Raw genomic sequence first — 26,391 nt, forward strand, 5'->3', positions numbered from 1 at the left:
CTTGTGATTTATTTTTATTATTAGTATTATTGTAGTGGTTGTTGTTTATGATTATTACTGTTGTCCTTTCTTGCTTGTTTACTGTCATTGTTGTTATCATTAAATCACTAGCATTGTTGTCACTGCTTATCACTGACTGGTTTCTTTCTATCTGATTTTTCCCCTATATATATATATATATATATATATATATATATATATATATATATATATATATACAGTTGAAGTCAGAATTATTAGCCCCCTTGAATTATTAGATTGCTTGTTTATTTTTTCCTCAATTTGTGTTTAATGGAGAGCAGATTTTTTCAACACATTTCTAATCATAATAGTTTTAATAACACATTTCTAATAACTGATTCATTTTATCTTTGCCATGATGACAGTAAATAATATTTGATTAGATATTTTTCAAGACACTTCTATACAGCTTAAAGTGACATTTAAAGGCTTAACTAGGTTAATTAGGCTAACTAGGCGGGTTAGGGCAATTAGGCAAGTTATTGTATAACGATGGTTTGTTCTGTAGACTATCTAGAAAAAAATAGTTAAAGGGGCTAATAATTTTGTCCCTAAAATGGTGTTTTACAAAATGTAAAACTGCTTTTATTCTAGCTGAAATAAAACAAATCAGACTTTATCCAGAAGAAAAAATATTATCAGACATACTGTGAAAATTTTCTTGCTCTGTAAAACATCATTTGGGAATTGTTTAAAAAAGAAAAAAATTCAAAGGGGTCTAATAATTCTGACTTCAACTATATATATATATATATATATATATATATGTATGTATGTATGTATGTATGTATGTATGTATGTATGTATGTATGTATGTATGTATGTATGTATGTATGTATGTATGTATGTATGTATGTATGTATGTATGTATGTATGTATGTATGTATGTATGTATGTATGTATGTATGTATGTGACTTGCTTCATTTAGTGACTGTTATTGTTCCTTTTGTATACTCTGACCTGTTTACCAAGTTACCTTTACATGCACGCGCACACACACAAACACATGCACCTGCCAGTATTTGACTGTATTGTTGTTGTTTTTGGTGTTTTTGTTATTGTTTCATTTTCTTAGTATTTGTATCATCTCAAACTGTGTACCTTTTTGTATATTCTAATAATAAAACAACAACAACAACAACAAAAAACAGTTTGTTTAGAAAATTACAATTTGTGAGTACCTTTTTTGTACTCTAAACAGGTTGAATAAGACTTTATTTGGGAGGGGGTGGGTGTTTTGATCTTTCTGTGCTTATGCTTTTTTAATTTCATAATACAGAAAACAAACTGAGTTTTACCCATTTCAGAAATTACAGGTGTAAAACTTTAGATTGAAGAGCAGACATGAAGCTGGATTCTGAATCCCATTTAGTATTGCTGGTTTGAAGGCCAAATGATAGAGTCTTGAAATGATAAGAGCTGGGTGAAGTAGATTTGCTGTGTTTTGTCACAGGAATGGTCTGATTTTCTAATACTGTGACAGTGAAGCACATACCTATATGATGAGACAGTTCTCTCACTGCGACATTCGGTAAGTTTCCATGTACATCTATACTTTTCATTACCTTAATATGACTAAAGTCGTAATGGTAATAAACACAACACATTATTGACGTGCAGTACAGACATATGAACACCTCAAACTGTTAGTGTTGTGCAGGACTTTCCAACACATTTTGCATCAGGATATAGGCCATTGACTCAGCTGTTAAGTTTATTCAATTAGTTGTATTAAAATTGAAGTATTGGTGGTAAAAGCAAAACAAGAGCATAAAGGGTCTGTGGCATGATGCTTTCGTTCTTCTGTCATCAGCTCTGCTTTTTTTCTTACTGGAGGTCTTTTGTTGTGCTGGAGACCGGTGTGCTGCACATCATCACTCACACCACTGACCTTATTATGCTTACAGCACTTTCAGTCCCACAACACTTCATTATTTTTTTAAATACAGAAAAAGCAAGTTTAAAGTTTATTATTAATAAACAGGTGATTTTTTCGTAACAGTGTTTATTGCTTGCGAAAATAATTTTTATAGCAGTTATGCATATTATTATATAACATTAAGCATAAAACAAGCGGAGGCACAAACCCCCACACCATATCTGATTCACACAGGTAATAATGGATACTACTGTCACACATCTTTATCTTGTTTTTACAGCAGTACATCATAAGTTACCTAAACATCAAGTTTACAGGTTTACATAAGCTCTATGTGACATGAGTAGGGAAAATTACAAATATAAATATTATAATATCTATCTTTATTAGTGACAGCTTTGCAAGTAATAATAATTAATTTTCTGTAAAAATATTAATCCAAGAGGATGCAGGCTGAAATATTTCCAACGTAAGGATGAGTTTTGCTGTCTTTTTAAACCAGCGGTAAAACAAAGCATAAACCAGAGGATTCAGACCTGAGTTAGAATGGACAGCCCATATTAAAACATTCATTGCTGTGGATGGGATTTCAGTTAGAGAGCAGATATAGTAAGGAATATAGCAAAGCAGATAAACTGACACAATGATTCCTAAAGTCAGAGCAGCTTTACTCTCAGATTTCCTCTGCACTGAACCCTCCGTTACACATTTACCACCTGTAATTAGAGAATTTATAACTTTTACTTGCTGATGGACTACAAAGAAAATCCTCAAATATAACATTATGATCAGGGTGCATGGAAAAATACAAGACATGCACAGATCAGTGACTATCCAGCTAAAACTCACCATGATTAAACACCGACCATAACACACATCTGTTCTGCGTGAAGAGTCAAAATATCCATTATTAATTACAATGGCAGTATTATAAGCTGACAAGCAAAGCCAGCTCAGACAGATACTCATTAACGTTTTAGTGGTGGTTATTTTCTGTGGGTACTGTAGAGGGTGACACACAGCCACATAACGATCAACAGCTAATAAAACTAAATTACCAAGCGATGCTGAGAGAAGTATTGACACAAATAATAAATAGAGTCCACAGAAAGTGTCTCCAAAATACCAACATGTCTCAATCAGTCTGATGGCCTCTACAGGCATGACGAGTCCAATAAGTAGATCAGTTACAGCCAGAGAGAGAATAATCATGTTGGTTGGAGTGTGAAGCTTCTTGAAGTGAGAGATGGAGATGATCACCAGCAGGTTCAGAAACACAGTCCATGCTGACAGCAATGACACAAACACATAGATGATGTTATATCCATGACTGGAGCTTCTCCTCTTGACACATGATGAGTTGATGTCAGGAAAGCAGTATTGAGTCTCCTGATCCTCTGTCTCATAGGCCATGAGTGAGTCTCCTCCTGTTAGGAGTTTGTTCTTCTCTCCTTTCTGTCCTTTCATTTATACAGTGTCTGGATCAGACCGACCAACCCATCTACCGCCCACTCTGATGTAATCTATTTATTTATTTATCTTATTGGTTGTGGAAATTTTAATGAACCTTTATTCATGTGGATGGGTATGACCGAGTATAAGTTTTAAAATATGTATTTACCGGAAGATGACTTTACATGTTTCTGTTTTTCTCTCTCGGAGCAGAACACACCACACATTTTAGTCAGTGCATTTAAAAACATTAATAAATGAATAAATCTTATACACTTGACTAACGAATTACCATTAAATCAAGCAGTATTTCATTTAAAATTTTATAATTTTACTTGTGTAATAAATGCAGACTTCTTGAAAGTGGAAGGCATGATGACACAATAGCCATTTAATTGATTGTTGTTTCTTCATAATTGTAGGAATGAAAATTATCAAATACACTTGTTTCTTTCTTTTCCACCCAAGAAGGCTCACACAAATTCCAAAGGCAGATACTGATGAGATCAGGGCGTGGTGTGTGGACTTTGTGGGTTTTATGATGTGGTCACATGTTGATTGTTCAGTTTGAATGTCTCAGTATTTGGCCCTTTAGTCACATGGTTAAGAAAGATACAAAATAGGTGGTAAACTGTGCTCTGATCTCATTTATGTCTCTGCACTTTCCTGCTCTGCTCCTCTCCTCCTCTGGAGTCTATCTTCTCTGACTCTACTGCAATCAGGCTAACTTCAGGGCCTGCTCTCTTTGCCTCTCTCTCTGCCCCTTTGTCTCTCTTTCTACCTCTGGTATCTTTAATTTTACATTTAAGCTGGGTACAATTAATATCATATGTTTTATCATTTCATATTTCATCATTTTATACAGTTATTTTCTACTTAATTCAGTTGTAACCATTTTTTTTTTTTAGTTTAGTTTATTTGTTTACAGGGTCAATGCACATTAATAAACATTACTGTAAAATGTGCCAGAATTAGCCAAAAATGGCTATTTTTCATCCATAGACCCTTTACCGAATGTTAAAAAGTCACACCTAAAATAAGATTGTTAATAATTGAGAATTATTGTCATTAAATCATCTCATTTTCAAGTATTTGTGAATTACTTTTGATTTAACATCAACATTTAATTGTTCCATATTGCAATACAATACAATCACATTATATCAGCACTCTCCCACATTTATAGCTATTAATGCTGCCCTTATTTCCGTTTTTGGTATGAGATTGCAGAATAAAGTTTTGACTAGAAATGTACAGTTTTTTTTACCATCATATTGATAACTTTTTAGTCATTCGGCAGAACTACAGCTCGAACCGCTGTGGTTAAAACCCACTCTTACATTGTCGAGGCCAAAATTGAAACTAAATGTTGCCCAGTATGCTTACAATTACTGTAGTTGATACACAGTGAACTTGACTTCATGTGACTTACACTTTTCTTTAAAAGCTCCATAAGTGCACGTCTGACCCGAGCCTCGCACAGTAAAGCCTGGTTTATACTTCTGCGACAAGTGATCGGCGTAACCCACGGCGCATGCAACGCCCGTAGCTGTGCATTTATACTTCTGCCCGCTGTCTCTGTTGGTCTGCATTAACACTTCCGAAACGCTAGTTGGCAGTGAGGTGTTAATGCTCCTCTGGGTCGAGTTTCTTCTCTGCTGTTTTGCGTTTCCTGAACACTTCCTGGATGTACAAGTGGCTCAAACTCGCTTATTTAGAGGCAGGAACCGGCGGATGTGCAACAATTTTAACTATGAGGTAAACACAAAACAAAACTTTCAATCTGGAGCTCCTTCACGGGACTCCACACTTGTAAACATTCGCTACATTGGGCTTGCGCCATTCGCGCGGCTCTCGGTCCCACCTAGGCTCGTCATCGCTACCAAACCGACCAATGACAGAGCTTGCGCTACGCGTCGTTGCGACGTGTAGTTAAATTTTTTGAGTGGTGCACGTCAGTGACGCCGACGGCCACGGCGAAGGGCTATGCGTCAGCGCCGTAGCATACGCCGGCGTTTGACGCAGAAGTGTAAATCAGCCTTAAGACTGATTGGCATATTTACTTCAAATCAAATCACTTTTATTGTCACATCATCTGCAGCACGTGTGCTATGATGAGTGAAAAGCTTAGGTGCTGGCTCCAGACAATACAAAGTACAGACAAAATACAGTGCAAATACAACGACAGTGCAAATAAAAGGACTGTGCAAAATACAGACAGTGGAAAATACAGACAGTGTAAATACAACGACAGTGCAAAACACATTAGCATACTCGCCCCCCCACCCCCCCCAAAACAAAAAAAAAAGGACAATGTAAAATTGCCAGCAATATGTTAAATGAATAGGCGTCCACATAGTTGTAGGTGGTATTGTTTCAAGTATGCATTGGTTAAAGTGCAGTGCATACTATATATTGATGGTAAGCAGTGAGGGTATGGAAGAGTCTGTGTGAGGTGTGTTCAGTGTTCATCAGCCTGATAGTCTGAGGGAAGAAGCTTTCCTTCAGCCGGCTTGTGCGTGACCGGATGCTGTGGAACCGTCTGCCTCAGGGTAACAGAGAGAAAAGTCTATGGCTTGGGTGGCTGGAGTCGCTGGTAATTCTCTTGGCTTTCATCATGCACCGCCTGGTGTAGATGTCCTGGAGGGAGGGAAGCTCACTTACTACTACGCGTCCAGCAGTTCACACAATCCTATGTAGGCCTTTGCGATTGCTGCTGGTGCTATTTCCATACCAGGTGGTGATGCAGCCAGACAGGATGCTCTCCACTATGCAGGTGTAGAACGAGCGGAGGATGTGGGGGCTCAATACAAACCCCCTGAGACGCCTGAGGAAGAAGAGGCGTTGTTATGCCTTTTCTTGCAGTTTTGGCAAACATCCAAAACCATACTTTTGCAGCCGCTCACTTGACAGGGAAAAGCTCAGCCAATCACACTGCACATGTGTTTTGGGAAAGGTAGCACACGAAGCGAGAATGTGATTTGTCCAGCCTGATCTCACGAGAAAACGTAAGTATTTTACGTTTTGCCAGTTTAGTGGCTAATTCGTACGAATTCGTACGAGTTCAGTCGTACGAAATGGTACGATTTTAAAAAGGAGGCGTGGCACCTGACCCCACCCCTAACCCCAACCGTCATTGGGGGAAAAGCAAATCGTACTAAATTATACGAATTAGATCGTACGAATTCATACGAATTAGCCACTAAATGAAAAAGTTACGAATTGCCGTGAGATTGTGTTGGATTTGTCCCTTTCTCTACTTTCACTTTTATAAGTGTTTTAATAATCAGTGGATATTTGTGGAGACATGTTACCTCCATCCATGGTAACTGTTCGTCCTTCTGTTGTACAATATATTTAGCACAATACTACGATATTCCTTCAAAAGCAGATCATGGAGACATTTTGTTAGTCCACATTGAAAATCTTCATATCGCACAAACTTGATATAGACTTTTTTTTCTTTTGTAAAACTGTAATTAGGCTGCACGGTGACTCAGTGGGTAGCACGTTCGCCTCACAGCAAGAAGGACGCTGGTTTAAGCCTCGGCTGGGTCAGTTGGCAAGTTTGCATGTTCTCCCGGTGTTGGCGTGGGTTTCCTCCGGGTGCTCCGATGGATGCTGCAAGAAGTATTGACACAAATAATAAATAGAGTCTACAGAAAGTGTCTCCAAAATACCAACACGTCTAAATCACTCTGATGGCCTCCACTGGCATGACGAGTCCAATAAGCAGATCATTTATAGCCAGAGAGAGAATAATCATGTTAAAATATCCATTATTAATTACAATGGCAGTATTATAAGCTGACAAGCAAACCCAGCTCAGACAGATACTCATTAACGTTTTAGTGGTGGTTATTTTCTGTGGATACAGTAAAGGGTGACACACAGCCACATAACGATCAACAGCTAATAAAACTAAATTACCAAGAGATGCTGAGAGAAGTAATGCAAGAAATAAAAAATAGAGCCCACAGAAAGTGTCTCCAAAATACCAACACGTCTCAGTCAGTCTGATGGCCTCTACAGGCATGACGAGTCCAACAAGCAGATCAGTAACAGCCAGAGAGAGAATAATCATGTTGGTTGGAGTGTGAAGCTTCTTGAAGTGAGAGATGGAGATGATCACCAGCAGGTTCAGAAACACAGTCCATGCTGACAACAATGACACAAACACATAGATGATGTTATATCCATTACTTGAGCGTCTCCCCTTGACACATGATGAGTTGATGTCAGGAAAGCAGTATTGAGTCTCCTGATCCTCTGTCTCATAGGCCATGAGTGAGTCTCCGTCTGTTAGGTGTTTGTTCTGCTCTCCTTTCTTTCCTTTCATTTATACAGTGTCTGGATCAGACCGACCAACCCATCTACCGCCCACTCTGATGTGATATTATAATTTAAAAAAAAATCTGTTTCAGCTAGTGAAGTGCTCTACAGGTAAACCTCTCCTCAGACCTCTAAAAGGTGCTCCAGCGACAGACACTAGAGGCCACGTTCTTTAGCCTACTTGTTGCAGTGACCGACTCCCATGCGGAAAGTTACAGATTTGATCCCAGCTTAGGTGGTCTAGGACCAACGGGGTTACACATGGATCATATTGCATATTTGGTTTGTTCTTCAGTAACATTAGCCTCATAAAAGATGTATTTTATAAAGGGATGGTTTATAAGGACTAACTTAACGCAAGAAGGTCAATGCTCTGATGTATTGTTAATCTGCCATCATGGGAAAATCGCCAAAGCGGTGAAGTCTGCAGGCACTGTGCCACACAGCGTCAAGCGTTTTAGAATTCTAAACAGATTTCTATCAGAGTATGCACACCTGCGCCGCAATTCAGCGGCTGTCCATGGCACCCAGCTACAACTCAGAACACTGTTCATATTTCCACAGAGCGCCATCTGAAAAGTTTCATATAAAATAACATGAGAATGTGTGCATCCGGTGTGTGTTACCAACTGTTATGTGCACAGTGCATTTGGTGTGCGACCCTCTTAAGACTGATTTATTAATCGAGATCTTTTGTAACTTTAGACAAATATCGATACCAGAGATTATTCCAAGTGTATTGATTTCCCTCTGCGGAGTCTAGCAGAGTTACACGAACAGCAAATGTTAAGGAAAACTCAAAGTGTGATGGGAGATGACTCCCATCATCTGAAGCCTTTTTGTGTTCTGTTGCCCTCTGGAAGAAGGTTTAGAAGCATCAAATGCTCCTCTAACAGATATAAATTTACCTTTGTTCATGAGGCAATAAGACTTTACAACCTTACATTTAAGCAAGTTTTAAATTAAAATTTTTAATATGTGGGTTTTTCCTATGTTTATTTACTACTATTTATGAAGTTATTATAAGGCATGCTGGATTGTGTGTATACTATACACACAATCTATACTATAATTTAATTGCCCCTGGTGTAGGGTTGTGACGATGAGGAAATTTCCCCATTTGTTTAATCGACATGTGACAACACTGGTAATACCGGTATCATTGTGGGGCTTTCCTCTTTTCCTCCATTTTTTTTTTTTTTGCGTGTGTATAATACTTTCACTTTTAGTTTTGCGGTAATTGCCAACACACATTGCATAAGACACTGGCAAGATTAAGTGCTGAACTTTACGGGACCAGTTTTATTTGTTGTGTTATTTGTGTGTTGTTGGGCGAAGCAGTGGCACAGTAGGTAGTGCTGTCGCCTCACAGCAAGAAGGTCGCTGGGTCGCTCAGTTGGGGTTTCTGTGTGGAATTTGCATTTTCTCCCTGCGTTTGCATGGGTTTTCCTCTGGGTGCTCCGGTTTCCCCCACAATTCAAAGACATGCAGTTCAGGTGAATTGGGTAGGCTAAATTATTCGTAGTGTATGAGTGTGTGTGGATGTTTCCCAGACATGGGTTGCGGCTGGAAGGGCATACGCTGTGTAAAAATGTGATCCCGGATTAATAAAGGGACTAAGCTGACAAGAAAATGAATGAATGAATTTGTGTGTTGTTCCTTTTTAAAATATCTTTTATTTGTAAATCTCTCAAGTTATTATGGGCTATCTGGTAACAATCTCTCTCAGAGATATCAGAGTTCAGTAGCGTGGTGCGCAGTATGACTATTGACCCGTACCTCCCTGTAAGTTCACACAATGCATAGACTACAGCTCTGGTGTGTTGTGAATTGCATGTTTTAAATGACAGCAAGACATGCTACATTTAGTTTTTATTGTAAAATATACATTATCACCCAGTAGACAGTGAAGTAATATTTTTTAAATGGGTTGCCTATTGGCGGCATATATAGCCATTAGGCTTAAATAGGCTGAGAATATTTTTTTTTATATTAAAACACATTAATACAAACCAGCCACCCTTTGATTCGTTTCTGTATATTATTATCAAACAAGAAATGCAATGAATTGTTTATTTGGGTTTTCATTTTATTAGAATTAATATAATTATTAGGCCACACAAATTCTCCATAACATTGTCTCTGATTGTGTTTTTACAGATATCCTACACATAGACTTTTTGGCTCAAAGACATTTATACCTTTTCAGTGATGTGTTTTGACAGATTTCGCAAAGGCTTCAACTATTCTGTCAGCTGGTACCAGCCTCAGTTTTGCGACTTGACTTGTGTGGCGTCTGTATCAATGTCTGGATGACAGAGAGAGATGAGATCAGACCTCAGATTCGATGTGTGACTGCACATCACAGTTACTTTACTGCAATTTTTTAATATTGGCTCATCTGATATTGCCAGACAGACGAAGCATCTTTCCATTTTTGAAGAGAGCGGCTTCAGTGATAAAAGACACACACACACACACACACACACACACACACACACACACACACACACACACGCACACACACACACACACACAAACAGAATACACACTTGTCTGTCTATTCATTATTGCCGCAATGGTCGGTTTGTTTCTCTGCAGTTGAAGACTGATTGAGACGAGAACCCCCTCCCCTACACCATAGCTGAATCACATAGGTAATAATGGGTACTGTCAAACATCTTTGTCTTGTTTTAACAGAAATACATAAGTAACTTAGAAATTAAACATATTAGTGAACGCTTTGAAAGTAATGATTATAAATGTTCTGTAAAAACATTAAACAGAGAGGACGTCAGCTGAAATATTTTCAGTGTTAAAATGTGTTTAGCTGTCTTTTTAAACCAGGGGTAAAATAAAGCATAAACCAGAGGATTCACACCTGAGTTAGAATACACAATCCATATTAAAACATTCATAGCCGTGACAGAGTTTACAGTTAGAGAACAGATGCAATATGGGATATAGCAAAGCAGATAAACTGACACAATGATTCCTAAAGTCAGAGCTGCTTTACTCTCAGATTTCCTCTTCACTGAACCCTCTTTTAGACATTTACCATGCTTCATTAGAGAGTTTATAACCTTCACTTGCTGATGAACAACATAGAAGATCCTCAAATATAACATCATGATCAGAGTGCAAGGAAAAATAAAAGACATGAACAGATCAGTGACAAACCAGCTAAACGTTATCATGAGCAAACACTCTCCATAACACTTGTCTTTTCTGTGTGAAGTGTCAAAATAACTATTATTAATTAAAATTGCAATGATATAAGCTGATGAACAAGCCCAGCTCAGACAGATACTCATTAGTGTTTTAGTGATGGTTATTTTCTGTGGGTACAGTAAAGGGTGACACACAGCCACATAACGATCAACAGCAATTAAAACTAAATTACCAATAGATGTTGCCAGAAGTAATGACACAAATAATAAATAGAGTCCACAGAAAGTGTCTCCAAAATACCAACACGTCTCAATCAGTCTGATGGCCTCTATAGGCATGACGAGTCCAACTAACAGATCATTTACAGCCAGAGAGAGAATAATCATGTTGGTTGGAGTGTGAAGCTTCTTGAAGTGAGAGATGGAGATGATCACCAGCAGGTTCAGAAACACAGTCCATGCTGACAGCAATGACACAAACACATATGTGATGATATATCCATGACTGGAGCGTTGTTCCTTGACACATGATGAGTTGATGTCAGGAAAGCAGTATTGAGTCTCCTGATCCTCTGTCTCGTAGGCCATGAGTGAGTCTCCTCCTGTTAGGAGTTTGTTCTTCTCTCCTTTCTGTCCTTTCATTTATACAGTGTCTGGATCAGACTGACCAACTTATCTACCGCCCACACTGATGCAATCTTTTTTATTTTTTATTTACTTCGTTAGCTGTGAAATACAATCTATTTCTGCTGTTCAGATTAGGTTGTTTTGCTGCTGTTGAAAAGTGACTATTAGCTCAATAATGTGTTTAATTGCTTTAATGAGCTGCTAAAATTAAACTTTAAATGTTTTAAATCTAAAGTGACTCTGGAACTCATTTTAAGTGAAACCCTTTGTTGTGGATTTGATTAAAATGTCATCAACCAAAACACAGATTGATATGTCGCAGGGCTTGAAATTACATTTTTTATTTGGTAGCACTGGTGCTCCCGACTTCAAAATTCAGGAGCGCCAGAAAAAAGAAATGTAGGGGCACCTATTCAGTGCTGAAAGTTGCAAAACCAGTAACTAAATAGAAACATAATATGCATCTCAAGAAAGAACAGACAAAGAAAGGATGAAAATTCCGGCTTCTACCGTTCTTTAAACGTTTTGGTTTGGGTTTCTGTCGATGGCAACGACCTGGGCACATGCACCTGTGTTTGAGAGAGAACGCGTGCATGCTCAGAGAAAAGTGCACATTTTAAGTGCACAGTCTCATTATGCGCCGATTTATATTTTTCTGTGATGTTAAAAAAGCAAGAGAATCAGTCAGCCCAAAATAGGAGGATTCTCCAGATGTCCATTCGGATCTGCACAATACCGTTGCTTGTCATGAGCTGCAGTATTAGTTTAAACTTAGCAAACGCAAGCTACTTTGGCGATGATGTTTGCCGTGTTGGATTTTGCAGTTAGCCGCCATTTGCGTGGAACACACAGTGAATTAGGGTCGGGCGATGTCAACGAATTTGGCATTGTACGATGTCTGGCATCGCGATGAAGGATGGCGTCATTGTCGTGGCGATGGTGAATTAATTATTTATGAATAATTAATTCATTCATAATGAATTCATTATTTGTAGCCTACCGTTTCAACTACCTGACCTACATGGTCTTTGTTTTACCCATAAATATTTAACTCATAAATAAATAAAGATAAGTTACACTAGGGCTGCACCAATAATCTAAAAAAAATCACAGTCTCGATTCGACTCTACACATGATCTTAATTCAGCTTTTCTACGATTCAGCCAATTTTTATTATCAAGGTCAGTAGAGATGCGTAAAGGCAGATGCACAAATCTTCACAGCAACATGGACACTGTAAATTGTGTCAAAAGTGTCACCATTTAATGTAGTCGCGGCCGCGAAATCACACATGAGCTGACGCACTCACGTTTGTTTACTACCGAAACACGCGCATACCTGTGAATGATGTCTACTTTAGTGTACAGAACCTGCATAGGCTGTGAATAACAGGTAATAAAGTTGTAAATATGGTTCGGTTTGTTGCACACCTGGTTTGTTTGGGAGCCGCGCAAGAAGAATGATTCACATGTGTGTTTTTATTTCTCTCAAAGTGGCGACAGCATTGAGCGTATTTGGCAGTGTAAAGTAAAACCAGCGCGCACATCATTTAAATTATCATATCGAGTAATGATTACGGCAAGCATTTCATGTTTTTTTTTTTTATTAATTAATTTTTTTTAAAATAGAGAACCTGGGGTGTTGTGCATGAAAATAAATATTTAACAGTGCTAGTATAATTACTCTAGCCTATATAATGCAACAGGGAATCGGATAATGACAAATGTCTAATTTTACCAGTAAAAAAATGTCTAATAATGTTGTCAACGACATGGCAAGCACATGTCTTAAACACAATAATTTAACATCAGAATTGACCCGTCACTAAGCCACACCCAAAAACTGCCACCCACCAGTTGTGGCTTAGCAACCGTAGCTATGGGCAGGAGCTCTGTCAAGCTTTACAGCGAGGGAAACAAGCCAAAGCATTGTGCATATAGATTGGGCAAACCCGATACCCGGTATCCTAAAAGTTTGGAAGTGGTGGTGGAGTTTTATTCCCTTTCCAAAACCTAAAACCCAAGGGGAGAAATGGCAGGGTTGATCAAGCTCTGTGAGGGGCACTAAAGGAGCGGAGTTAAGTTGGTTTTGTTTTCGATATTCACAATCAGTGATAGACGGCAATATCTCACACCTCTTACCCTAAAAAGATCTAAACTGTGTTTCCTACAAAAATACAAAGCAGGTTATGTTTACCAGCTGTCTTTTTCTTTTTTTTTTCTCAATATTATGAGCACTTACCCAGAGATGGAAGGGCATCCGCTGCGTAAAAACGTGCTGGAGAAGTTGGCGGTTCATTCTGCTGTAGCGACCCCGGATTAATAAAGGGACTAAGCCGACAAGAAAATAAATGAATGAATAAACTATGATCACTGCTCCGTTTTAAGCCCTCGCCATAGTAGTCATGCTAATAGCAATCATATTTCCATCTATTTCAAGCTACGAATATTTTAAATTACATATCAACAGAACAAAACAGAGATGTGATCACAAACTGAGCATTTGCGATTAATATACTTATATAGATACTAGTATTTGCTGGTAGGGAAAATCTATTTGTTCACTTCTGCTATTTAGACTTTTATTTGCATTTCAATGTATTTATTTCTTTCTCCTTAACTGCAAACTAGAATAGAAACGGTATTAAGAGCACACAAGCATACTGATAGTAATAGGTGCTGTACATTGTTATGAGTCAATGATGCTAATATGATGCTAATATAATGATGCTAATAGCACAGATCCATCACTTTCCCATTTCTGCCTGCTCTTTCTTTGAATGATGTAAAAGCACTGTCCATGCATGTTTCCTCGTTGGTGAGTAACGCTATATTTAATTCAAAACAAGATTAATTAAATATCACATTTAACAACTATAGCGAGGCGCAATCCAGCAATACATTGTTAATAAACTGTCTGACATGCACTGCTCTCTAGGGTTTTGTGCTCAAAGCACCCACTGATTGGTGGTGCTCAGACGTGCACACACTGTGGCGCATGACATGTGTGTAAGTGTGCGTGGTCACATGATGTGCGTTTTCAGTGATCTAGTGTGGATGGAGAGCTGTTCAGAAATACTAGGTGAAATGGATGTGGATTGTTTTTGTTCTAAAATGCCATTTTAAAACTAAGATGTATTAGCAAGGCAAGGCAAGTTTATTTATATAGCACATTTCATACACAATGGCAATTCAAAGTGCTTTACATAAACAAGAATAAAAGAAACAAGTAAAATAAAAGTAAAAACAAATAATAAAAATGCATAAAAAACAAAACAAAACATAAAAACAGGTAAAATGTGATATGAAAGAATGAAGAAGAAGAGAAAAACATGATAGTGCAATCTGTCGGACGCAGCACAGTGCTCATTCAGTAAAGGCACAGCTAAACAGATGTGTTTTCAGTCTTGATTTGAATGTGCCTAATGTTGGAGCACATCTGATCATTTCTGGAAGCTGATTCCAGCAGCGAGGGGCGTAGTGGCTAAAAGTTGATTCACCCTGCTTTGACTGAACTCTTGGAACTTCTAGTTTATATGATCCTAAAGATCTGAGTGATCTGTTAGGTTTGTATTCAGTGAGCATATCTGTAATGTATTTAGGTCCTAGGCCATTTAGTGATTTATAGACCAGTAATAATACTTTAAAATCTATTCTGAATGTAACTGGCAGCCAGTGTAAAGACCTGAGGACAGGTGTGATGTGCTCTGATTTTCTGGTTCTGGTTAGAATTCTGGCTGCAGCGTTCTGGATGAGCTGCAACTGTCTGACTGTCTTTTTAGGAAGACCAGTGAGGAGTCCATTACAGTAATCCACCCTGCTGCTGATAAAAGCATGAACAAGTTTTTCTAAATCTTCACTAGAAACAAAGCATCTGATTCTTGCTATGTTTTTGAGATGATAGTATGCTGATTTACTGACTGCTTTGACATGACTGTTGAAACTCAGATCTGACTCAAGAGTCACACCAAGATTCTTGACCTTATTTTTTGTCGTTTGACCTTTAGTGCCAAGGTACGCATTTACCTTGAGAACCTCATCTTTGTTTCCAAACACAATAATTTCAGTTTTCTCTTTGTTTAACTGAAGAAAGTTTTGGCACATCCAATTGCTCATTTCATCAATGCATTGGCAGAGGGTGTCAATGGGGCTGTAGTCATTAGGCTGTAAGGCTAGGTAGATCTGAGTGTCATCAGCATAGCTGTGGTAGGAGATTTGGTTCTTTCTCATTATTTGGCTTAGAGGGAGCATGTAAAGGTTGAACAGGAGAGGTGCCAGAATCGAGCCTTGTGGGACTCCACACGTCATGGGTGTCCACCTCGACCTATGGTCACCTATACTGACATGGTAACCTCTCCCTTCAAGGTAAGATCTAAACCATTTGAGGACCGTGCCAGACAACCCAACCCAGTTTTCCAGCCTATCCAGAAGTATGCTGTGATCGACAGTGTCAAATGCAGCACTGAGATCCAACAATACCAGCACTGTTATTTTACCTGAATCTGTATTTAGGCGTATATCATTGATTATCTTTATAAGAGCGCTCTCTGTACTGTGATGTGCTCTGAACCCCGATTGAAAATTGTCTAAACACCCCCTGAAGTTTAAGAACTTGTTAACCTGGTTAAAAACAACTTTTTCAATGATTTTGCCAATGAAAGGGAGATTTGAGATTGGCCTGTAATTGCTCAATAGGGTGTTATCCAGGTTGCTCTTCTTCAAGAGGGGTTTAACAACTGCAGTTCTAAGTGAGGTTGGAAAAATCCCTGATAGAAGTGAAGCATTTACCACTTTTAGAAGATCCATTTCTAAACAGGTAAACACCGTTTTGAAGAATGATGTGGGAAGCGTGTCAAGACTGCAGGTTGATGTTTTCATAACTTGCACAGTCTCTTCTAAGATTTTACCGTTAATTGCCATGAAATCAGACATAATGTCTGATTTCTTAAGTTGTGGTTGAGCTTGTTTGATATCAACACAACTTGGCTGATTGGATGAGCTGATTGCCTTTCTGATATTATTAATCTTATCAGTGAAGAAATGAGCAAACTCATTACATTTGCTTTCAGAGAGGAGCTCACTTGGAATCTGACTGGGGGGGTTTGTGAGTCTCTCTATCGTTGCAAAGAGTGTGCAAGCATTATTTAAGTTGCTGTTTATAAGGCTTGAAAAGAAAGTCTGTCTAGCAGTGTTTAGTTCCATATTAAAGGCATGAAGACTGTCTTTATAGATGTTATAATGGACTACTAGTTTCGTCTTTCTCCACATACGCTCAGCTTTTCTGCACTGTCTTTTCATCATTTGTACTTTCGGTGACCTTGTCCAAGATCCCTTTTGCCTGCCAGTCATCTTCCTGACTTTAACAGGAGCGATATCATTTATGACATTCTCAATTTTAGAATTGAACAAATCAAGGAGAGAATCAACAGAGTCTGCAGATATACTTGGTGCCAGCGATATGGCTTTCATAAACTGCTCACTGGTGTTCTCATTTATGCATCTCTTTCTGACAGAGACAGATCTGTCTTTAATAGCTGGAGTGATCAATATATCAAAAAAAGATACAGAAATGATCAGATAGTGCCACATCCTTAACAACAGTCGATGAAATGTGTAAACCCTTAGTTATAAGTAGATCAAGAGTGTGTCCACAATTGTGTGTGGGTCCTTGAACATGCTGAGTCAGATCAAAAGTGTTAAAAACAGTCATCAGTTCTTTTACAGCATTGATTTCTGGATTATCAATGTGAATATTAATTGTATTAGTGTAAACGTGGCCTGGGTTTGTGTTTTTCACAAGCGTGTTGCTGCTGTGACAGGGGCGGGGCAGAGGATTGAGATGCCGGCTTAGCATCATAATGTCTATTGACCCAACCGTACAGTGAATGCAATACATCGATATTTGGCACAATAAACAGCTACTCCAAGTCTTTCAAGCACTCTATCCAAAAACATGCACTCTGTTCCAGCTGGCAGATCAACATTTACCACATGATCACTATCATAAGCGCCAATATTTGTAACTTTAAGTAGGTTTGCAAACCTGTGTACGTTTTATGGCCTCTTGTTCAGACTTCAGTCTTTGCATTTTCCACTGTCCTAAAACTCCCAGTCATCTGACAGCAGAAAGCCTTGAGTGATTGACAGCTAGTGTGAACCAATATAAGGTGTACTTGGCAGGGAAGACCGAATCAGCACATCGGTGAATGTTTTAGGAAAAAACTAAATGGGTTGCACGATTCTGGCTAAAATGAGAATCACAAGTTTTTATTTATTTTTTTGCTTAAAATCAATTTATTCAGATTTTCAGCTCCTCCCAGGTGACAGAGCTCCTTGCCCTATCTTTAAGGGTGCACCCTGCCACCCTGCGAAGGAAACTCATTTTGGCTGCTTGTATCTGAGATCTTGTTCTGTTGGTCATGGCCTAAAGCTCATAACCATAGGTGAGAGTAGAAACATAGATTAACCGGCAAATCGAGCTTTGCCTAATGACTCCACTCTTCCTTTACCACAGCGGACTGGTACATTGAGCACATTACTGCTGCCGCTGTACTGATCTGCCTGTCAATCTTAAGTTCCATCCTTCCCTCAATCGTTAACAAGAGACTTGAACTCCTTCACCTGGGGTAAGAACTTTCCTTTAACCCAGAAATGGCAAACCGCCTTTTTCTGATGGAGCACCATGGATTGGAGGTGGAGGTGCTTATTCTCATCCCAGCTGCATGTATATATATATATAATGTTGATTTCGGAAAGCGCTCTGCTTGATGTTTTGAGATATTCTACAAAACACTTCTATACAGCTTAAAGTGACATGTAAAGGCTTAACTAGGTTAATTAGGTTAACTAGGCAGGTTAGGGTAATCAGGCAAGTTATTGTATTATGATGGTTTGTTCTGTAGACTATCGGAAAAAAAAAGCTTAAAGGGGCTAATAATTTTGACCTTAAAATGTTTTTTAATAAATTAAAAACTGCTCGTATTTTATCTGAAATAAAACAAATAAGACTTTCCCCAGAAGAAACAATATTATCAGACATACTGTGAAAATTTCCTTGCTCTGTTAAACATCATTTGGGAAATATTTGAAAAAGAAAAATTCAAATGGGGGCTAATAATTTTGATTTCAACTCTATATATTTTTAATCGCAAAAATGTCTGCAAATTTCTGAGAATTACCAACACAAAATCATTTTTATTCCGAAAAATCACAAACAAAAATTATGATTATGTATAATTTCTATGAGGATATTTTTTGTTTCAAGTTTAATATACAGATTAGAAAATGTCACGTTTGAGTTCTACCAATTTCAGAAATAAACTATTTTGGCTGACTATAGAGCAGACAGGTATAATTGTTCTAAATCTTGCGGAAAGAGGTGGAATAAAACAAGATGATTGTACATCAGCTGCTGCATATTTTACATTTAAAAGTATGTACATATTTCTGTACAGAGAGGTCATGTTTTGATCTTTTATTGGTTCCTCTTATCTATGTGATGTGATTTTGCAGATCATAATTCATAAAGCTTGAACTTTGGAAAGCAACGCCATGGGAAACCTGCCACACAAGCTTGTGTTTCCAGCCTGCTGCATTTGCATACATATGAATGGAGGTCTTTAGGGCAAAAAGTGCACTGTGACCGTGGTTTCAAACTACAACAATTAACATTCATTTTTCAGATGTGGAGAATGCAAGTGTGAAGTTCATTATCAATAAAAAGGTGAATTTTGTAAAAAAAAAAAAACTAAAATGTTTCTTGCTTGCAAACACTGTTTTTTTATGGCAGTTATGAATATTGTTAAATGGGATTAAGCACTGAGCAAGGTAAACCACACAACCCTCACAACATGTCAAATTCACATAGTTATTATAAGATATTTATGTCACATGTTTATCTTGTTTTCACCGTAGTACACCAGAAGTTACTTAAACATCAAACTTACAGGTTGAAATAAGCTCTGTGTGAAATGACAAGAGTAGTGAAAATTACAAAGATAAACCAAATATTATCAAATCTACATTACAAACCAGCTTGGCAAGTAGTTGCTATTAATATTGTGTAAAAATATTGATCAGAGAGGATGCTGTCTGAAATATTTTCAAAGTTAAAATGAGTTGAGCTGTCTTTTTAAACCAAGGGTAAAACAAAGCATAAACCAGAGGATTCAGACCTGAGCTAGCATACACAACCCATAATAAAGCATTTAGAGCTGTGGAAGTCATTACAGTTAGAGAACAGATATAGTATGGAATCCAGCAGAGCAGATAAACAGTCACAATGATTCCTAAAGTCAGAGCAGCTTTACTCTCAGATTTCCTCTTCACTGAACCCTCCGTTACACATTTACCACCCTTCATCAGAGAGTTTATAACCTTCACTTGCTGATGAACGACATAGAAAATCCTCAAATATAATATTATGATCACAGTGCAAGGAAAAATAAAAGACATGAACAGATCAGTGACTGTCCAACTAAAACTTATAATGGCTAAACACTCTCCGTAACACACATCTGTTCTGTGTGAAGTGTCAAAATATCTATTATTTATCGCAATGGCAATGATATAAGCTGATAAACAAACCCAGCTCAGACAGATACTCATTAGTGTTTTAGTGATGGTAATTTTCTGTGGATACAGTAAAGGGTGACACACAGCCACATAACGATCAACAGCAATTAGAACTAAATTACTAAGAGATGTTGAGATAAGTAAATCAACAAATAATAAATAAAGTTCACAGAGAGTGTCTCCAAAATACCAACATGTCTCAATCAGTCTGATGGCCTCCACTGGCATGATGAGTCCAATAAGCAGATCAGTTACAGCCAGAGAGAGAATAATCATGTTGGTTGGAGTGTGAAGCTTCTTGAAGTGAGAGATAGAGATGATCACCAGCAGGTTCAGAAACACAGTCCATGCTGACAGCAATGACAAAAACACATATATGATGATATATCCATGACTGGAGCTTCTCCTCTTGACACATGATGAGTTGATGTCAGGAAAGCAGTATTGAGTCTCCTGATCCTCTGTCTCATAGGCCATGAGTGAGTCTCCTCCTGTTAGGAGTTTGTTCTGCTCTCCTTTCTGTCCTTTCATACATTTCATACATTTTATACTGTGTCTGGATCAGACTGATCAACCCATCTACCGCCCACTCTGATGTAATCTATCAAAAAAAAAAAAAAAAAGGCCTTCCTTCTCTTTGTTGAACATTGGATTTTAAATACATTACTAATTGAGTTTTTTTTTGCTGCTGTTTGAATGTAAAGTTTGTTTAATCAGCTGCTGTAAATCTTTATCCCCAAATCCAAAGTGGCTCCTTTGGTCTGGATTGAATTAATGTTAAATCAATTGACCAATCCATCTACCGCCCACTCTGATGTAATCTATCAAAAAAAAAAAAAAAAAAAAAAAAAAACATTCCCTCTCTTTGTAGAACATTCAAACACATTACTCTTTAGGGTTTTCTGCCATTGTTCAAATCTAAAGTTTTTCTCAGGAATGTGTTCAGTTGCTCTAATCAGCTACTGTAAATCTTACTGTATTTTGCTGTAAATAAGCTTCTTCTCCTCACCAAGGCTACATTTAGTTAATCATAAATACAGCAAAATTATGAAATGTTGCAGTATAAAATAACAGTTCAAAAGTAGTTCATCATTTAATTTAATCATTTGACCAGTGAATTTAAAGATGACTTTTCAGCTTCATTACTCCAGTCTTTAGAGTCACATGATCCTTCAGAAATCACTAATATTAATTATTGTTGTTATCATTTTTTATTAAAGTTATTGTTATTAATAGTAATAGTAATAAAAGCAATAATGGCTGGAATAATAATTTTATTTGAAGCTACATACAATAAGAAATCAGTTATTTACATTTTTAATAAATATTTAACGATTTTACTTTTTTACATTTAATAAATGTAGCCTTGATGAACTGATTGATTTTCCTTTAAAAAACATTACAAAAATGACTGCGCACGCGCGCACACGCACACACACACACACACACACACACACACACACACACACACACACACACACACACACACACACACACACACACACACACACACACACACACACACACACACACACACACACACACACACAAATTGGCTCTTTACTGAAAAAAGGTTCCTGAGCCCTATCTTAGATGTACACTCTTGAGTTAAAACTAATATTACTTCTAATCAGAGGTCAAGGCCATTATTAAAATTGTAACCGACTATTGTTTGCTATAATAAATCTGGTTTAGCCAAGCTCATGGTTTCCCATGTACACTTCATTTAGTAGTACACTACTTTCAAACAAGGGTCAGGCACCCTATCTAGGTTAGTTGAGCAACATATTGTTACCCTAGATGAAAAATAACTCTTTTCGACCTAAGTACACTTAAATCAATATCAAGAGTCAGTCAGATCTCTAAAATTTAATTAGTGTGCCCAATGCTCCTTCTCAACTGGACTTTAGTCCGTCTACTGACCTGACGCAGGAAGTTCGGAAACAAGGATTTAGCATAATCTACTATAATGAATAATTACAGAGTAAGCAGAATGCTTTCAAACATAATTTAATAGTCAGGTATACAGATTAGGCCAATTAGTCACTCAATTCATTAACGATCGATACAAGACATCAAATTCTCAAAAATAAATCTAAGATCCAAAGATGCATACTTGACTTCAAAATATACATAGTATAGAACAGGGGTTCCCAAACGTTTCAGCCCGCAACCCCCAAAATGACAATGCCAGTTGTCCCCCAATATCCTCTGAGGTGGTTATTAATAGTGAAATCCTGCATGCAATAGTGCACACACACCAATAGACCCAAGTCTATTCTTTGTTAGTGCTGTAAATGTGTCAGAAAGTTTACCCTGATGTTATAAAATCAATCTGCTACATCTGACGCCCTTGCTGTGTCTTTAATATAATGTGATTATCCCAGGTGTCGCAATCCAATAGAACTAGTAATTATAAGCTACTATATTAACTATATAGTATATAGTAACTATGAACGACTATTTTGTTTCTCTTCAGTTGGTTATGGATAAAATATGGTCATTCCAATGGTTTAATAAAAATATGTACATTTTTGGAAATCACCAGGCAACGCCCCCCTTCATTGTTCTGCGGCCACTTTAGGGGTCCCGACCCCTACTTTGAGAACAACTGGTTTAGACCATGAGGGCTCTATACTATGGGCTGATCTGGCTGCAGAATCACCCTGAGCTTCTTGACAGGTTTTGCCTAAATAGTCAACCCATAGTAAAACATTCTTCAAGTGGGGGTGTCTGAAACAACAATGGGAACCCACCTGCTGTGGGAATCAGGAGGTAATTTGGATAGAGCACCCTGACAAATGACACCCCTTCTGCAGTGGATCAAAGATACCTAAAGTTTAAAATGTTTTCTTATATTATGACTATTTCATTGAGAATGAGACCATTGTACCTGTCTCACTGAGACATTTCGAATGATATCAAAGATGATGCAGAAAGTCACTTGCATTGATACAGAACATTTATTCTTTGAGATGACTATTCTGTGAGTTAAGATGACTTTTCTGTGAGTTGGGTGAGTGGGAAGAGTAGGGGAAGGGAGTGTGGGAGAGAGCTTTTCCCACATTCTCACTCCATGAGGTGTGGATGTAGATGCTTGCATTGTCCATGTGGATGCACAAAAGTATCTGAGATTTCTCAAATCTAACATTTAGACCGTACTAGTGTAACCCCACCGGTCCTACACCGCCCAACCCACTCCGAGCTGGAATCGAACCGGCGACCTTCCGCATGGGAGTCGGTTGCTCTAACAAGGAGGCTAAAGACCATGGCCTCTAGCATCTGTCGCTAGAGCACCTTTAGAGGTCAGAGGAGTGAGGTTTACCTGCACAGCACACACTAGCTGGTCTCCGTTACACTCAAACCAGGCCAAAGCACACTTGTCCCCCGTCCCATCTTCACCGACGGCCCGCACTCACATTATATTCGGCCTGGGCACAATTACGTCATCGATGCTGCGCTGTTCAGTAAGCGCTCTCGCTCAGCACAGTGGAGATTTCTTTAGTTATATCGTTTAAGTTGTTTGATATGCAGTGACACGCAGTCAAATATTTTAACCAAACAGATCAGCCACTTTTGACGCTCATAAACAACAATAGAGTACTCGTGCTGCAGGAATTAGGAGGTTTGCTGAAGGTGCAGCTGTCGTGCAGTGAGGGATTTGCGTCTTTAATAAACTGCAACAGTTTGCGTTCTCTGAACAGTAAGAATGATTAATCAATCCATATGACACAGTCCCATAAAAGTCACGCTTCGCTTTCAGTTTTGAGTTTAGGCGCATTTTGCACTCACACACAAGCGTACCGCGCCAAAGCCCAAGTGAACCATGCTCTGGCACACCTCTTCCAACTACGCCAGGGCCGGCCAAGTGAACCATGCCTGAGCTCAATTCAGAGCACTCACACTTCTCAAACGATCCGGGAAACGAGCCTGGGCATGGTTTGGATAGCATGGTGCGAGTAGACCCTTAGCAAAACAATGTAAAAAAAACAAAACTTTCCTTCAAATTCCTCCTCGGCTTTCCATCAAGACTTTTTGTCGTCATTATATGTATGTGTATGTATACATATTTGTGTATGTATATTAAACACCTTATATTATATACCCCATATCAACTATTAAACGCCTTAAATATATTGTCTTATTCAGATTAAGGTAAATAATTTGATTACTGATGTTCTTGTAAATGTAGTAATCATAGTGTAATCACACTATAGTTCCTGGTTTCACAAACAAGGCTTCAGTCTAAATCCAGACACACATGTAAATTTGAGCTGTGAGAAACATGCACTGATGGTTGTTTTGTCTTCATGTGGCAACCAGTGTTTTTTTTTTTTTTTCTAAGGCATATTTATTAGAAAAACACACTTAAATGTTCTAATTGAACTATGGCCTGATCCAGGTTTATTCTGAGCCTATGTCTGTGAAACCGGGCTTAGATTGGTTGTAACTAATAATTTAGTTTGCATGTAAAATTTCCATTTGCTGTGCTGGAGACAGCTGTGCTGCACAGGTGATTCTTATCACTTATTCCACTGACCTCATTCTGCTCACACCACTCTCAGACACAACACAACATAAGTTATTTTAGATTAAAAAACAGATATAAAGTTCATTATCAATGAACTGATGATTTTGGTAACAATGTTTGTTGCTTGCAAACACAGTTTTCATGACAGTTATAAATAGTATTAATGCTATTATATGGGATTAAGCATAAAGGAGTTACAACCAGCCTCCCTCATACCTAATTCACACAGTTAATAAAGGACACAACTTTCACACCACTTGTGTCATACATTACTACACATAGCTTATTTGAACCTGTAAGTTTGATCTCTAAGTAACTTATGATGTACTGCTGTGAATTTTGTTCTGCTGCTATTTTGTTTTCCAAGCAGTACATCAGAAGTTATTTACAGCTTGAAATAAGCTATGTGCAGTAATGTATGACATGAGTGGTGAAAATTACAAAGAGAAAACAAACATAATTAATTTTATACTAGCGACAGCTTTGCTAGTGATTATAACTAATGATCTTTAAAAATATTGACCAGAGAGGACGCCGGCTGAAATATTTTCAGAGTTAAGATGAGTTTAGCTGTCTTTTTAAACCAGGGGTAAAATAAAGCATAAACCAGAGGATTCAGACCTGAGTTAACATACAAAAACCATATTAAAACATTTATAATTGTGGAAGAGATAACAGTTAGAGAACAGATATAATAAGGAATCCAGCAGAGCAGATAAACAGTCACAATGATTCCTAAAGTCAGAGCAGCTTTACTCTCAGATTTCCTCTTCACTGAACCCTCTGTTACACATTTACCACCCTTCATCAGAGAGTTTATAACCTTCACTTGCTGATGAACGACAAAAAATATCCTTGAATATAACATTATGATCACAGTGCAAGGAAAAATAAAAGACATGAACAGATCAGTGACTGTCCAACTAAAACTGATGAGGACTAAACACTCTCCATAACATTCATCTGTTCCATGTGAAGTGTAAAAATGTCTACTATTAATTACAGGGGCAACGATATAAGCTAAGAGCCAAGCCCAGCTCAGACAGATACTCATTAGTGTTTTAGTGATGGTTATTTTCTGTGGATACAGTAAAGGGTGACACACAGCCACATAACGATCAACAGCAATTAAAACTAAATTACTAAGAGATGCTGATAGAAGTAATTCAACAAATAATAAATAAAGTGCACAGAAAGTGTCTCCAAAATACCAACACGTCTCAATCAGTCTGATGGCCTCTACAGGCATGACAACTCCAATAAACAGATCAGTAACAGCCAGAGAGAGAATAATCATGTTGGTTGGAGTGTGAAGCTTCTTGAAGTGAGAGATGGAGATGATCACCAGCAGGTTCAGAAACACAGTCCATGCTGACAGCAATGATGCAAACACATATGTGATGATATATCCATGATTAGAGAGCAGCCCCTTCACACATGATGAGTTGATGTCAGGGAAGCAGTATTGAGTCTCCTGATCCTCTGTCTCATTGGCCATGAGCGAGTCTGTTTCAAGTTTGTTCTGCTCTCCTTTCTGTCCTTTCATTTATACAGTGTCTGGATCAGAATGACCAACCCATCTACCACCTACTCTGATGTAATCAATGAATAAATTATTGTAGCGGCTTGCAGGCAATTTTTTTTTTTGGTCTTTATCCCGCCCAAAAATTAGCTTGAAATGAGCTTTTTCACTTGGTAGCACCACTGCTCCCAACTTAAAATATTTAGGAGCACAAGAAAAAAACTTTGTTGCACCAGAAAAAAATTAGGAGCACCAGAGAATATTTAAGAGCACTAGAAAAAAA

General features: G+C 38.0%; 4 protein-coding genes across 4 annotated transcripts; all 4 read right to left on the bottom strand.

The window, feature by feature from the left end:
- Window positions 1-976: 976 nt before the first annotated feature.
- Window positions 977-7,302, bottom strand: taar20v (trace amine associated receptor 20v). The gene has a single exon (XM_073915187.1). It carries the CDS (start codon window positions 3,366-3,368, stop codon window positions 2,316-2,318), a length of 1,053 nt encoding a protein of 350 aa, XP_073771288.1. The 5' UTR covers window positions 3,369-7,302; the 3' UTR covers window positions 977-2,315.
- Window positions 7,303-10,379: 3,077 nt separating this feature from the next.
- taar20c1 (trace amine associated receptor 20c1) lies at window positions 10,380-11,574 on the bottom strand. Its single transcript, XM_009305626.5, has one exon. It carries the CDS (start codon window positions 11,495-11,497, stop codon window positions 10,442-10,444), a length of 1,056 nt encoding a protein of 351 aa, XP_009303901.2. The 5' UTR covers window positions 11,498-11,574; the 3' UTR covers window positions 10,380-10,441.
- Window positions 11,575-19,533: 7,959 nt separating this feature from the next.
- taar20u (trace amine associated receptor 20u) lies at window positions 19,534-20,586 on the bottom strand. Its single transcript, XM_001920788.6, has one exon. It carries the CDS (start codon window positions 20,584-20,586, stop codon window positions 19,534-19,536), a length of 1,053 nt encoding a protein of 350 aa, XP_001920823.4.
- Window positions 20,587-22,061: 1,475 nt separating this feature from the next.
- On the bottom strand, window positions 22,062-26,132 carry taar20t (trace amine associated receptor 20t). Its single transcript, XM_073915195.1, has one exon. It carries the CDS (start codon window positions 26,130-26,132, stop codon window positions 25,086-25,088), a length of 1,047 nt encoding a protein of 348 aa, XP_073771296.1. The 3' UTR covers window positions 22,062-25,085.
- Between the last annotated feature and the right edge of the window lie 259 nt (window positions 26,133-26,391).

This window comes from Danio rerio, chromosome 10, assembly GCF_049306965.1.
Source record: "Danio rerio strain Tuebingen ecotype United States chromosome 10, GRCz12tu, whole genome shotgun sequence".
Classification (NCBI taxonomy): domain Eukaryota; kingdom Metazoa; phylum Chordata; class Actinopteri; order Cypriniformes; family Danionidae; genus Danio; species Danio rerio.

What these genes read in the sequence shown, in the direction of transcription:
- taar20v (XM_073915187.1), bottom strand. Translation starts at nt 3,368, where the DNA reads ATGAAAGGACAGAAAGGAGAGAAGAACAAACTCCTAACAGGAGGAGAC.
- taar20c1 (XM_009305626.5), bottom strand. Translation starts at nt 11,497, where the DNA reads ATGAAAGGACAGAAAGGAGAGAAGAACAAACTCCTAACAGGAGGAGAC.
- taar20u (XM_001920788.6), bottom strand. Translation starts at nt 20,586, where the DNA reads ATGAAAGGACAGAAAGGAGAGCAGAACAAACTCCTAACAGGAGGAGAC.
- taar20t (XM_073915195.1), bottom strand. Translation starts at nt 26,132, where the DNA reads ATGAAAGGACAGAAAGGAGAGCAGAACAAACTTGAAACAGACTCGCTC.